Source organism: Octopus bimaculoides, chromosome Z, assembly GCF_046866305.1.
Source record: "Octopus bimaculoides isolate indiv1 chromosome Z, ASM4686630v1, whole genome shotgun sequence".
In the NCBI taxonomy this organism is placed as follows: Eukaryota; Metazoa; Mollusca; class Cephalopoda; order Octopoda; family Octopodidae; genus Octopus; species Octopus bimaculoides.
Genome location: NC_142944.1, coordinates 7038057 through 7054064, shown reverse-complemented (window position 1 = coordinate 7054064; position 16008 = coordinate 7038057). Strand labels below are relative to the sequence as shown.

The window sequence follows — 16008 nt, the reverse complement described above, 5'->3', positions numbered from 1 at the left end:
GGTGCAGAATCCTGGATAAGCACCACATTGTCAAACCCAAACTTCTGCTCAATCCAAGGTAAGAAAGAGTTCTTCATGATGTCCAGATACTCCTTTGTGCTGATCTTGAAGCCAGACTCAATGAAGTGTGGATCCATGACACTTCCATTACTTGCCATGGTTCCAAATACAATCCCTGAGGCAGAGTTCTTAGTCTCAAACACAGAAGGGTTGTGTGCAATCATTCAAGAATTTCTGTGATTCACCTCAGCATCCACAGTGAACTTCTCATCTACAAACACAAGATTTTCCTGCACCTTGATGCTTGATGTATGACAGAAGCTTTGGGCATCTTTTGGCTCTGATTGCTTTGGCCTTAGCTGTCAGGAGTTGACCACATCATCAAACATAGCTAGTCATGCCAAAGTTCTTGTTTACAGCTCTGGATACTGCGTTCCTTTGCAAGAGTTGTCATGGATGTAAATTCAATCAAGCGTTTCAGGCCAGCAAGAAACTTTGGATTGTGCTTGGAATCACTTCAAGCCTTGTGTTCTTTTCTGTCAATCTTTCCCCTCTTCTTTATATACACAATAAACTGTTACTTTTGAAAGTTTCAGCAACTTAACTACTTTATTGGCAGTGTGCCTGGCTCACACCAAAACAACAATGAGGGAATGATCCTGTTATTCCATGACTTTCTGTTGTCAAATCAGTTGACTATTTACCTGAAAAATAAAAAGGAGGATTAGATTTTCAAGCAAACAAGGTCAGCTACTTAAAATTGGTCTCAATTTATCTGTAAGACCCTGTGTATATATCTGTATGCATATGTATAAGTGTGTGGATTATATATATATATATATATGCAGGCGCAGGAGTGGCTGTGTGGTAAGTAGCTTGCTTACCAACCACATGGTTCTGGGTTCAGTCCCACTGCGTGGCACCTTGGGCAAGTGTCTTCTACTATAGCCTCGGGCCGGCCAAAGCCTTGTGAGTGAATTTGGTAGACGGAAACTGAAAGAAGCCTGTCGTATATATGTATATGTATGTGTTTGTCCCCCACAACATCGCTTGACAACCGATGCTGGTGTGTTTATGCCCCCGTAACTTAGCGGTTCGGCAAAAGAGACCGATAGAATAAGTACTAGGCATCTAAAGGCGGTGCTCCAGCATGGCTGCAGTCAAATGACTGAAACAAGTAAAAGAGTATATCTTTAAGTGTGTGTTATCTCTACAGAGTTTCTATAGAAACTCTGTAGAGATAGCACACACACACACACATACACACTGAAAGTTATGTTTCATATCTGAATACATCTATATAAACAATGTAATCAGAGATAGAAAAATAGTTGATGAGTGTATATGCATATTTCAGGAGTTCTTGTCCTTTCTTCAGTACCACATCCAACCAATTAACCATCCACAAACACTGCTAAATTTGGTGGCTATTTAAGCCAGTGTGTTCATGGATTGTGAATGAGTTGGACATGGTGTTGAAGAGAGAGTAATGATTCCTGAAATATGCGTATAAACCCATCACCTATTTTTCTATCTTTATTTGCATTGTTTACATAGACATATTCAGATATGAAATGTCACTTTCAGTGCAGGCTCTAGTTTCTGTAGAAAAATTTGTAGAGATAACTTTAAAAAGTGACTGAATTGACAGGTGGGATACAGTATTGACTTATGAGCCTTTAATTTAATTAGTGGTATATTATGGTTGCATAACGAAATACAGTGTCTCTACCAGAAATGTATCATCATCATCGTTTAACGTCCGCTTTCCATGCTAGCATGGGTTGGACGATTTGACTGAGGACTGGTGAAACCAGATGGCTACACCAATCTGATTTGGCAGAGTTTCTACAGCTGGATGCCCTTCCTAACGCCAACCACTCAGAGAGTGTAGTGGGTGCTTTTACGTGTCACCCGCACAAAAACGGCCACGCTCGAAATGGTGTCTTTTATGTGCCACCCGCACAAGAGCCAGTCCAGGGGCACTGGCAACGATCTCGCTCAAAATCCCTACAAAGGCCAGTCAGGCGGTACTGGCAACGGCCACGCTCAAAATGGTGCATCTCATGTGCCACCCGCACAAGAACCAGTCCAGGGGCACTGGCAACGATCTTACTTGGCTTGCCGGGTCTTCTCACGCACAGCACATTTCCAAAGGTCTCGGTCAGTAGTCATTGCCTCGGTGAGGCCCAATGTACGAAGGTCTTGCCTCACCACCTCAGCCCAGGTCTTCCTGGGCCTACCTCTTCCACGGGTTCCCTCAACTGTTAGGGTGTGGCACTTTTTCACGCAGCTATCCTCCTCCATTCTCACCACATGTCCATACCAGCGCAATCGTCTCTCTTGCACACCACAACTGATGCTTCTAATGTTCAGCTTTTCTCTCAAGATACTTACACTCTGACGGGTATTCACATTGACATTACACATCCAACGGAGCATACTGGCTTCATTCCTTGCGAGCTTACGTATGTCCTCAGCAGTTACAGCCCATGTTTCACTGCCATATAGCATGGCTGTATCTATATATATATGTGTGTGTGTGTGTGTGTATATGTGTATGTATATATGTATGTATATATGTATGTATATATAGGTATATGTATGTATATATATATGTATATGTATGTGTATATATGTATATGTATGTGTATATATGTATATACACACACACACACACACACACACACACACACACACACACACACACACACACACACACACACATATAGAATAATAGTAAATGGAGCAAAACGCATATAATCAATAAGTTCCTTTAATTCCTACATATGTTTCAAAAATTATGTGCACACACTTCAAAGAAGTGAGACATACTGGTATATACACATAATTTCATCGTCAGGGAAACATATTAAAAATGCAAGACTTGCGCTGAATGCTAATGTTACGTACGAGTAATAACAGTATATATATATATATATAGTGTTATATATATATATATATATGTATATATATATGTGTATGTATATATATGATAATGTTACATACACACACACACACACCTATATATATATATATATTTATACAGGTGTGGCCAAAAGTTTGGAACATTTAAAAAAAATTTAAATTGTTATGCCCACGTACAATTCAATTCAAATATATAGAACATAGAGATATTCTTACTCAATAACTGATCGCATGGTTCAATATCCTGTAATTGAACCATTGGATCAGTTATTAGGTAATCATAGCTCTGTTGTATATATTTGAATAAAGTTGTACTTGTGCATAACAATTTGAATTTTTTTTTTAAATGTTCCAAACTTTTGGCCACAAATGTTTGTATAAAAATATTCTATATGATTATTCAGTAAATTTTGTTTTGTTGAACAAAGAATCTGAATTTTCAAGACCACTTGTTTACTATCTCCCTGGGGCTCATCAAACCAGATGAACAATGCCATGCTGGAAAGTTGCCATCCATTTTTATCCATACTAAACACGAAATGTACACATGAACATTTTTTTTTAATTACTATTGATTTATTTTTTAAATGTTATTCAGCGATTTATCATCTGAAAGATATTGATCATTAATTGTGTCATTCCATTTAACCGATGCTTAAGCGAAAATATGCATAAGATTTGTTGAGCAGCTGGTTGGAGTAAATATATTTTATTTTAAAAAAATAATAAAATAAAACCAATTGTAATAATAAGTTTAGCTAGCAGCTCTTCATAACATGCATTTGCTGATATTTCAGAAATCAACTGAAATTAGTTTTGCATGAGCATGCATTTCTAAACCTTTTGTACAAGTGTGAATATATATATATATATATATATATATAATTATAAAATCTGGTAATTAGTCATATATTAATTAATATCGATATATATATATATATATATATATATATATATATATATATATATATATATATATATATATATATATATATATATATATATATATATATATATATATATATGGATGTGAGTACAAAGGTGAATTTCTGATGAGGTTTTCAGTTTTTTCCCAAGCTGTGTTTGTAATAGTTATAACTTATTAGTAATTTAATTGTTTGGATTGAGTTCTTTGAGACTACTTTCTGTGAAGACTACTTAATCAGCATGCTGATGGTTTAAAAAAAAAAGTACTATACGATTAATGAAATTTAAGGACTGCATTATATTCATAAAGAAATATAAGGTTTATATATTTATTTATCGTAATATATAGGCCCAGGAGTGGCTGTGTGGTAAGTAGCTTGCTTACCGGAACCACATGGTTCCGGGTTCAGTCCCACTACGTGGCACCTTGGGCAAGTGTCTCCTACTATAGCCTCGGGCCGACTAAAGCCTTGTGGGTGGATTTGGTAGACAGAACCTGAAAGAAGCCCGTCGCATATGTGTGTGTGTGTGTATATGTTTGTATGTCTGTGCTTGTCCCTCCAACATCACTTGACAACCGATGCTGGTGTGTTCACGTCCCTGTAACTTAGCGGTTCAGCAAAAGAGATCGATAGAATAAGTACTAGGCTTCCAAAGAATAAGTCCTGGGGTTGATTTACTTGACTACAAGCGGTGCTCCAACATGGCCGCAGTCAAATGACTGAAACAAGTAAAAGAAAGTAAAAGAAAAATATCTCAAAATATTGTGAGATATTTTGGTGCCAAGTAGAGAATGACCAGGCATTTAAACTGGCCATATCTGGCCAAAATATTCTGCCTGTTGTATATTCAAACTGACCAGTTGTAGCCTCTCGCACCTACCCTACAATCTAATTCTAAAAATATACAATCACATCATTAAAATCTTGAAGCTACCAGATAATATAGGATTGATTTTAAAAAATGTAAATAAATTGACAGAGTAATCTGAATGCTAAAGATTTAAACCTCCCATATGAGGCCCAAATATTTTAATTCTTGCATTTTCAAATCAATGAGATCTGGCCTCTCACACCTACCCTACAATGTCATTCTAAAAAAATAATTACATCATTGAAATCTCTCAGCTATGAGATAATGCATGATTAATTCAAAACAATGTGAAGAAATAAGGATTACATTTGACAGAGTAAAATGGACTTCACCTAGAAAGTTATCCTCTGATGCACAGGTCCAGGCAAGGTTGTTTATGGAGGACCAGCAGTTGCCATGCATACCAGCCCCCTTCTCCACACCACTGATGTTATCCAAGGGAAAGGCAAAGGGGCCGATACAGCTTAGCACCAAGTAATGTCGCAACTCATTTCAACAGCTGAGTGAACTGGAGCAATGTGGAACAAAGTGTCTTGCTGAAGAACACAACACAGCTCGGTCCGGGAATCGAACTTACTACTTCATGATTGTTAGCCTGACGCTCTAATCACTGAGCCATGTGCCTTCACATTTGAGAGAGTATTCTCAATGTTAACGGGTCAAAATTGCATTGCTACTCATTTAGAACAGAAGCAACAATCTCTTGATCAACAGATGCTGGAGGAGTTTTGAGGGGGATGTGCTTTTATTCTGATTCTTAGCAGTTGTTAGTCAGCTAGAAGTGCCTTCATTTGAATATCAGATATGAATCCGACGAGTCATCTAATCTGAAATCTCATCACCATTTTACATTTTTGTTTTCCATACCAGCATGAGTTGGAGGAGTCATTGAGGTTCAAGTCCAAGTCAGTTCTTACTTGGAGTTACTGCCCTCCTTAAACACTTTGGAAGATAACGTCTTACTCACTTGTTTTCTGGTTTCCATGGCTGAGTGTTCTTCCTAACATTAACCAGTTGACAGAATATACTGGTGGATTCAATTATGGCATCATCACCTTAGAGGTTGTCAAGGTGCTTGATTTAGTGGTTAGAGTAATTGGCTCACAATTGTATGGTCAGGACTTCAATACCTGGTGGTGCATTGTGTCCTTGAGCAAGACGCTTTATTTCATGTTGCTCCTGTCCACTCATCTGGCAAAAATGAGTTGTACCTGTATTCCAAAGGGCCAGCCTTGTTACATTCCGTGTGTCACGCTAAATCTCCCTGAGAACTACATTGAGCATATTAAGTGCTCCATCACTTGCACATTAATTTCACAAGCAGGCTGTTCTGTATATGATATATATATATATATATATATATATATATATATATCATCATCATCATCATCATCATCATTTAATGTCCGCCATGGAAAAGTAGGCCCAGATTATAGATTATATTCCCTAATCTCTTGAATTTTGTTGGCCATAAACTACCCTGTCTTCATCACATAAGATTTGTACCTAGTGTTCTTGTGCACCACACATGTAATTGCACACTCTCACTTTGAGCTGTTTGGTGATGGCTCATTGACCACAGACCTACAGGAGTTGTCATTGATGATATCCAGGATTTGCTAGATAAACTCAGTTGTCTTGATTACATCTGACTACTTTTGGCTATGCATGACACTTCCATGCCAGGGACCTACATCTCTTTCTCAACCCGAACACAAAAGGACTTTGACTATGTACAAGAAACTGGTGATCACTGAGTTGTAGCAGTGGGTAGCTAGACCCACTGGCACAGTGTACCTTTTTCATTTCCTGTATCAAATTTAAATCTGCCATGCTGATCCTGTTGTCAGAAAGAGAAATGAGAAGGTTAAATATAGGTGCATGCTGCAAAACATTACCTTTGGTTATCTTCCATTTATGCTCTGTTGAAGTTTATTCTCTAATAATGGACACACTCTGTATGTGTGAACACACACACACACACACACGCACACGCACATATTTCTGAAAGCTTTTGATGTAAAAACATTGGGTAATATTATACATCATATCAGATTTAATGTTGTTATGAAATTCTATATCTATCTGTCTGTCTATCTCTGTCTGTCTGTATATGTATAAGCTTTAGAAAGAGCATTTAATTTGGTTTTACTTGTGTTTTAGACAGTAATGTTGTAGGTCAAGGATACTGTTGTATGATAGACTTATATACTGGCACTCTGTCAGTTATGACAACAAGGATTCCAGTTGATCCAATCAACAGAACAGCCTGCTCATGAAATTAACATGCAAGTGGCTGAGCACTCCACAGACATGCATACTTTTAATGTAGTTATCAGGGAGATTGTGTGACACACTGAACCCCCTTTGAATTACAGGTAGAAATCATTTTTGCCTGCTGAATGGATTTGATTAATATGACAGGTTGATAATGGGTAGTGAAATTGTAACCAGGTTTCCAAAGAAAAACATTGCCTGCATTTAGATTAATTTGAGAAAAATAATAAAAAATTTAGATGACTTTAGACAAGTAGTTTTTTTTCATTAAGTTTGTTTTTAGAACACAATTTAACAGATCCTAGCATAACATCATGATGGAAGATTTTATTTTCAATATTTACATTTTAAACTGAGAAGATTTGGATGAAAAAAATAAATAAATAAACAATTTCATGTGCTGAGAAATGACACTTTTAGTAATGTAATTGGAAATTCACAATAATTTTACAAATTTACATTATTTACATTATTTACATTTGACGGATATTTGTCCTCATCTTGTTTGTCAACACTACTCGAGTTTCAGGGTTATTTCCCTTCTTCAGCGTACGACAATCGCCAACCATCGAAGGTCGGCGATTGTCGTACGCTGAAGAAGGGAAATAACCCTGAAACTCGAGTAGTGTTGACAACAAACAAGATGAAGACAAATATCCGTCAAATGTAAATAATTCCTCATCTCTTAAATATAGAACTGAATTTTACAAATTTCTTGTAAAAAGGGAGATATTTTATTTTAAGTCAAACTGGTTGATTAAGCTTTATAACATTAAGGAATATCTGAGAAATTTAAAATTCAAAAAAGGATTTGTTTTTTGTTTTTTTTAAACTGTGTATTGATCTTACTGAATGTCTAATGTGAATCTGAACAAACAAGCTGAAGTAGGTTGAAGGAGATTTGTGTTCTGAGCTAAGAGTTATAATACTTGTGAAATATTAGGACAGCTGATAAGAGAATATTCTGTAATGAAATTCAATCCATGTAACTGGGGGAAAAAGTAAAATTTGCTGATAACATTAGCATTTTATGATTTATTATTATCTTGTCTTGACTTACTTAAGTTTGCCTTTTTAAAAAAATATTTTTGCTCTATTTCAAGAACTGATTCTTTAATCTGGATAGTAATAATTTTTAATGTGGGCACAAGGTCAAATCATTCGAGGGAGCAGTTACTTCATTGCTGTGGCAGCTCATAGATATATATATAATGTGTTTATATTCAAGAATATAAACACATTTTTAAGCACAACACACACAGTCAAAAAGAAACACTACCCTTCACATGGCACTGTTGTTCATGCAGTGCTCTCTCTTCCTAGTTTGAAGCTTCCTATCTCGGACATGAGCATGCACACAACAGCCAAACACTGTGTTGCTGGAACTGTGAAGTGTACAGTTCTATACAAGGATTTTTGTATTTTTTTTCATAAACTAGGAGATGGCTACTGATATTAAGCTTAAGGATTATATAATGTACAAACATAAAGAAAGAATTTAAAAAAAAGGAACTCATTATATTGAATGTTATCGATAAGTATTTTAATGAATACAAAGCATCTTTCTGATGTTTTAAGGTTTCTGCCAATTCTTGTGTGTGGCAGCATTCACCTGGGGTGGATTGAACCGCCTCTGACCAGCTATATGTCTTGTAGTTCATGTTCAGAGCTTCAGTGAGAATACAAGTTTTACATTGTGGTCCCTGGTCACATGTCTACAAACTTTGGAATAGTGTGATCCATAGCAGCTCATCTTGCTGCCATGTCAGCCATCTCGGTGGGATTTGCTGACCAAGTCACTGTCAATTATCAGAGCAGATGTAGTCTGGGTTTGAAGTGGGTCCTAGAGCTATGGGGTACCTCACTCCCAGTGGTCTTCTAGCATGCTGGACACCAACCCGGAATTCCTGAAGGTCCCTGCTATTGCTAGATTGTAGGTTCATCTGTTTTTTGACAGGTTTTGTTTTTAGTCTTGTTGGGTTTCTTGCAACCCTCCTCATCAGACTTGCCTAGTAGGAGTGCTGGTTTAGTTGCCAATGACTCGACCATGCAACAGATAATAATTAATAGACTTGTAATTATAATGACAGAGAAAATAAGCTTTGAAAATATCATCTCTGAATACTGAGCACTAAATATGACATAGACAAGTCAGTTTATTAATGCAAGCATTCTTCCATTGCTGTATATTGTTTTTTACTGATAGCTTATTATTGTCATATACTTAAGATTTTTCCCCTCTCCCTAATTTGAAAATAGATTTTGAAAGCATTTAATTCTAGAAAGAGGGATGAAAACACTTTATTATAAATATGTATCCTTTCTCTCTCTTGTGTCTATGTGACAGAAAGACACTATGTGAAGATTTAATGCTAATTGGATAAATTTTCCACTGCTCATGTCTGCTACATCAGCTTCTTATTCTTGGTCCATATTTGAAGAAGCATTTCATTGTGTCTGCTGGCAGGACACTGAATTTTATGATGCTAGAAATGGGTAGCACATCTTTGGAAATGTTATGTTGTAATAAGAATGGTGCCCTGTTTTATGTGTTTAGTTTGGGGCTAAACATCTACTTCATTTCTTCTTATGTTGATCCTTATCATTTGGTGTATGCCTGTAATGAGAGAGACAGTGAATGTTTTTTTTTTTCTTAACCCTTTAGCATATCCAGTCCAAATATTCCACTTTTGCATGTTGTAACTGACCAGATCTAGCCTCTCACACCTACCCAACAATATCATTGAAATCTTGAAGCTACAAAATAAGACATGATTAACACAAAACAGTGTGGATAAATAAGCATTACATTTGACAGTAATCTGAATGTTAAAGGTTATGAGGGTTCAACAATTTCTTACCGAAAAACCACTCAGATGATTTGTTTATAGTGATCAAATGTTTGTGTAGACCTAAGCTCACTCCCTCCATCAAATCGGCATTACCTGTACAGGTGCAACAGGTGTCACATGTCAGAGGGCTAAATGATCGCATAGCAATGTGAAATGGAGTGCTTTGCTCAAGAACACAATGCTAGGTCTGGGAATTGAACCCACGATCTCACAATCATGATTGCAACACCTTAACCACTAAGCCATGCGCCTTCACACACACGTGTGTGTGTGTGTGTGTGTGTGTGTGTGTGTGTGTGTGTGTATATATATATATAGGCGCAGGAGTGGCTGTGTGGTAAGTAGCTTGGTTACCAACCACATGGTTCCAGATTCAGTCCCACTGCTTGGCACCTTGGGCAAGTGTCTTCTACTATAGCCTCAGGCCGACCAAAGCCTTGTGGGTGGATTTGGTAGACAGAAACTGAAAGAAGCCTGTCGTATATATGTATATATATATATATATATATATATATATATGTATGTATGTATGTATGTATGTATGTATGTATGTGTGTTTGTCCCCCACAACATCGCTTGACAACCGATGGTGGTGTGTTTACGCCCCCGTAACTTAGCTGTGCGGCAAAAGAGACCAATAGAATAAGTACTAGGCTCACAAAAGAATAAGTACTGGGGTCGATTTGCTCGACTAAAGGAAGTGCTCTAGCATGGCTGCAGTCAAATGACTGAAACAAGTAAAAGAGTATATATAATGTGTATATATTGTGTGTGTGTTTTGAGTGTGATATGAAACGATGTGCAAAACGTACTCAATACATACAGCAAAGTTTATATCATAAGTTACTTATCTGAGAAAATGCTTTGATCACAGTTTCTTCATGCTTATTTTAGTAAGGTGTGCGTGACTGACTTATCTGCAATTTGTGTGAGAGTATGGTTTGATAAATGCATTTATATGTTGTAACACCATTCTTCCAACAAACTCAAACCCATGCAAGTTGCAATAAGTCAGTTAAACCAGGGTGAAAAGAAACAACTGAAGTTAATTCAGGTTTAAACGATTTTGTGTGTGTGTGTGTGTGTGTGTGTGTGTGTGTGTGTGTGCAGGGTCTACTTGATATCTGAGTTACATTTCTTTCTATGTATATACAAATTGCCTTCAAGTGAATTTTGTGTTGTTCACATAAGTAAAGTAATAATATTTGTAGAAAAGTTGTGATAGCCATTTTAAAAACACACACACATATTGCTATTTCCACTTTATTTTATTTTGTAAAAGTACTTTGTCTAAAAGTACTTTATGTCAAAGTCTTTCTCGTCTTTAAATCTATAACCTTGGTCAGTGGAAAATGTATTCTTTTGTATCCAATGTGCTACAGTGGAATAACTAGAACAGCCAGGTGGTAGATATAGGCCAAAAGGCTTTGATAATAATGGCTTTGTTTATTATGGTGATGGTGTTTCATTTAGAACACATGATCTCACATTAAATCTGTTGCCAAATAAGTACAGCATTAGTGACATTTTTCCCAAATCTTGCTGACTTCAACTATTACAATCTTAATTTTATGTCATGTTGCATAGATTTCTTTCCAGCTTTGAATTATTATTATTATTATCATCATCAATAATAATAATAACAATTATCATTATTAATGATAATAATAATAACAAATATCATTATTAATGATAATAATAATAATAATTTGTTTATTGAAGTACTGATGTAACTTTTTTCTTTTTTTTTTTCTGGTGGTTGGGTTGAATTAAATTTTTCTGCATATTTCATTTGTTGTTCCCTTCATCTTTGTTTATTAGCCTACTAACAATTTTTCCCCCTCAGGCATATTAATCTTATCTCATAGTTTTTAACGTTTGTTTGTTTGTTTGTTCTTGTTTTGTTTCTTTAATAGATTTCTTTCAGTAGTTTTTGTTTTGTTTGTTTGTTTTATTTTTCAGGTGATTTCTTTCCAGTTTCTTTTAAAATTAGTCTTTTATTTTTGTACATTTTAGGAGTGTTTGTGAAGCTAAATATGGAGCAGCTCCCAATGTCCGTTTGAATGGCCATCTGAATGTAACATTTCCATATATAGCACCTCCGCTTGATTACATTTTAGGTGAAATTCTGAAGAATTCCATGAGGTAAGATTTTGTTTTGGTCATTTTTCTATGTGACAATATTTATCTCATGTCCCTTTTCCCCCTGTTATATAGGGTTGGACTGATTTACAAATTTTGTACCAGCTTATGTAGCCCTCTCCCTTTCCATCATACCTCATCATTTCGTCTTGTAACCTGTATATCATTTCTCAGTGGTTTATTACATCTCATGTTTTCTTTTGAATTATTGTTTCAGCTAGTAATTGAGATGTTCTTGCAACTCATGATTTCTGTATAATTATGTGGTTAGTGTCATTGCTGCTATGGTTGTTGTTGTTGTTGTTGTTGTTTTTTTTTTATTTAAGCCAATTTGCTGTAATTAAATAGAGGAGTATTTTTTAAAAAAATGAAAGGTAGGTAATCATACTCCAAACTTTACTTTTAGTTTAATTATAATTCAGACCAGACTACCCATAATAAGAGTTACTTATTCAAGTTAGCTAACTCTATCTTGTCTTGCTGATACATTTACACTGATAGAGACAAATCCAATCAATTCATATGCTTAATAAGTTTAGTTGTATTTCTTACTGTATCAGTATTATATTTTACATGCAACTTTCAGTGCAGGACATCCCTGCATCAGCTGTCGGTGACAGGTCTCAGTTGTTTCAGCACTTTTCATAGTGTTGTTTGTTTCTCTGTCAGTACTGAGCAGCAGTGATCTTACCAAAGACTGAAAATATAATCAAATACCATTAGTATTATAATGATAAAGACTTAAATTACTTGTGTCAGTCTTCTGTAAGTCATCTACAGCAGGGTTTGGGCTTAGAATTTTTGTTGAATAATGGAAACGGTGAATTGCTATGGCATACTTTTTTCATTTCTCTGTATTTGAATTTTTTGTTTCTTATTGATAAATTAAGTACTAGGTTTTTTTTTTCTCTGGTTGATTTAACTGACTACACTTCTTTACTATATATTTCTGGCCTTGTGTCAATTTAGATTTTAAAAAAAACAAAAAGGAAATCATTGTTGTTATATAATCTTTCTGGTTTATCTTTATAGAGCGACTGTGGAAAGCCACTTAGATAATTTGAATCATCTCCCTGACATTGTTGTGACCATTTCTAATAATGATGTAGATTTTGTTATCAGGTTAGTGACTTAAATGCATACTTTTTTCTTTCTTTATTTCTTTTTTCTTTCTTTCTTTCTTTCTTTCTTTTTTTCTTTCTTTATTTCTTTCTTTCTTTCTTTTTGCTTTCTTTCTTTCTTTCTTCAACGTATATCACACTATCAGATCATCTTTTAGTTGTTTCCTTTCTAATTGTTGCTCTTTGATTTTCAGAGTCTCTGATAGGGGAGGTGGCATTCTTCATTCCATTGTCAAGAAAGTGTTTGAATACAGTTTTACAACCAGTGGCAGTATAACAGATGACCGAGTTGATGGTGGTTTATTTGGTACTATAACTCAGTCAGATTACACTGGTCCTGCTCCAGGTTCAATGCATGGGTGAGTGCATGTTATATTTATTATATATTTATTATAGAAAATGATAGGATGTAGAAAGCAGCAGGCTGGCAATTTTCTCAACTGTAAACAGTATGATCGACTATAGCAAAGTGGTAAGAATAAATCTAATTTTTATATATATATATATATATATATATATATATATATATATATACACACACACATATATATATTATTACAGCTTATAAACTTATAAATGAGATAGTCTCTTGCTGAAGTCTGTCCAGTGCTGGACTAGAAGTATTTCTGCAACCTTGCTTGATGATGCAGTTCAGACTTATTTACAGTGTTTATCTTTGCTGATATTTAAAATATTTTTAAAATGAAATTTATGTTTACTAAAAGCATGTTTATATACTTAATAGGTTTAAACTATTAACATGTTTAAACATGATTTAAGTTTATAATATTGAATTTTCTGCATGTGACAATGACTTGCCGTGAATATTTTTATTTTGCAATCTGAGAAATTCTAATTTACTTCCAATGTAGGTGTCAAATTGACAGTTATAGTGTTGGATGAAGTGCTTCATGGTAGCCACCTTTGTCTTTTGTCTGTTTTTGGTAAAAATGTACCAACCCCAAGTCAATGGATTGGTAGAACTGAAAGATTGCGAATCTGGATGTTTTGTTGTATTTGTTCTGGCTTTTTGCATTCTGAGTTCAAATCTTGCTATGACCTACTCAGGTTGTAGACTTAACCCTTAGTTTGGTTAGACATCTCCTGGTACCTTAAGTGCCTTTGACTGAACTCATTCTGTTGCAAGCATCCAGGTTGAGCTTCCAGTTTGAGGATACCTTCTATTCACTTCTTCCACCAGTCTTGAAGGCCATGTTTTTACAGATCTTGGTTGCTGCCTTCTCTTTTGACTAAAAGATTGAGAAATAGAGAGAGGGAGAATTTCCTCAAAATATTTTGAAGAAATTGGCTTATAGGCTCTTACTGAAAGTAGTTTAAAACTGAGTAAAAAGCACCCAGTACACTGTAAAATGGTTGGCATTAGGAAGGAAATCCAGCTGGAGAAATCAAGCCAAAACAGACAATTGGAGCCTGGTGTGCAGCTCTCTGGCTTACCATTTTCTGTCAAATTGTCCAACCCATGCCAGCATAGAAAATGGATGTTGAATGATGATATCAGTCCAGTCATGTAGTTAAGTTATTGGACAGAAATTGCTAAATAGTAACTTTAATAGATTTTTAATAAATGATTCAGTATTTATATTACGTTGCTAACATAATGTTATGTTGTGTCTTTGAGCATGGTAACTTGTTGCGATCAGTAGTCTGGTAATACTTGTCAAAAATTGATACTTGTACATGCACATAATTTGAATCAGACATGTTCAACAGCTATTATCTTGGACAGCTAATTCACATCTTCTTCAAAAAAATATTCATTTTAAATAAACAAGGTATGTTATAGTATGTATATTCTTTTACAGATATGGATTTGGATTGCCCTGCTCAAAAGCTTACTCAGAATATCTTGGTGGACAACTGACCCTGGAAACATTACAAGGAATTGGCACTGATGTTTATCTTCGATTGAGGCATGTAGATGGAAAACGGGAAAGTTTCCGGATCTAGATTTTTTTTTTTTTTGTCTCATTTCCTTTTTTTAAATTTCTGGCTGACCTTTTTCTTTTTTTTTCTCATTCGTTAGATAGTCAGTCAACTATAATTAAAAATATGTGTGATGGGCCAGTTTTATGGTATTGATCAGTGGATTATAGCAGAAAAAGATATTGTGTGATACACTATGAATAAAATGCAAAATAATGCTTTTAAATCGAAGAGAAAATGATTTTGCAAAATAGAGTGTAAAGTTGATTGTGTCTCTTAAAATTTAAAATAAAAATAAAAAAAGAATTTGAAAAAAAAATAAACAAAGCTGGCAAACTGTATTTTTTGCCAATTAAATTGAATAAAAAAATACTCATTTTATTATCCTGAATTGTATTATTTTTTTATGCATTGTAATGTATAATTGGTATATATATATATATAATATATATATATATATTTATATATATATTACAACTTTTCTTTTTAGCAAAAGTAATGATTTTTTTAATTAATAATTGTAAGGATTTCTTGTAAAAAAAAATACAGATAACTTCTTGAAAAGAAAAAAATTGCTACAAAGGGAAGTTTGTGACAAAATAAAGAAAAACTATTAAAATCTTACGGAAAAAACTTAGTAAAAAAGATTGGTTCAACTTGTGTAAGTAAAAAACCCTTTGAAACATATACACAGACAAAATTTAAAGGACTCTTAGGGAGTCAGAAACAGAAAGAAATTAGTTTTGGTTCTTATGAATCGAGTATAATAAAATGTGTAGAATTTAAAAGAAAGAAATCAGTATTTGTCTGTATGCACAGATTTGTGTTGTTGCAAGTAAGTGATGAGTTTAGTAATAGATGATCTTGTAAAGATTTTAGTGTGTACATGTGAAGTACACTAAAAACTATAATTTTCAAAAAAATGTGTTTTGATTTTAAAATCT

General features: G+C 34.7%; 1 protein-coding gene across 1 annotated transcript in view; it reads left to right on the top strand.

The window, feature by feature from the left end:
- LOC106879645 (branched-chain alpha-ketoacid dehydrogenase kinase) overlaps nt 1-15448 on the top strand; it is a 65179-nt gene extending 49731 nt beyond the window's left edge. Inside the window, exons 8-11 of the mRNA XM_014929307.3 lie at nt 11874-12002; nt 13032-13121; nt 13315-13479; nt 14944-15448. Of these exons, the coding sequence (XP_014784793.1) occupies nt 11874-12002; nt 13032-13121; nt 13315-13479; nt 14944-15088 (529 nt within the window). The 3' untranslated portion in view covers nt 15089-15448. The remainder of the gene's footprint in view (nt 1-11873; nt 12003-13031; nt 13122-13314; nt 13480-14943) is intronic.
- Nucleotides 15449-16008: the final 560 nt, after the last annotated feature.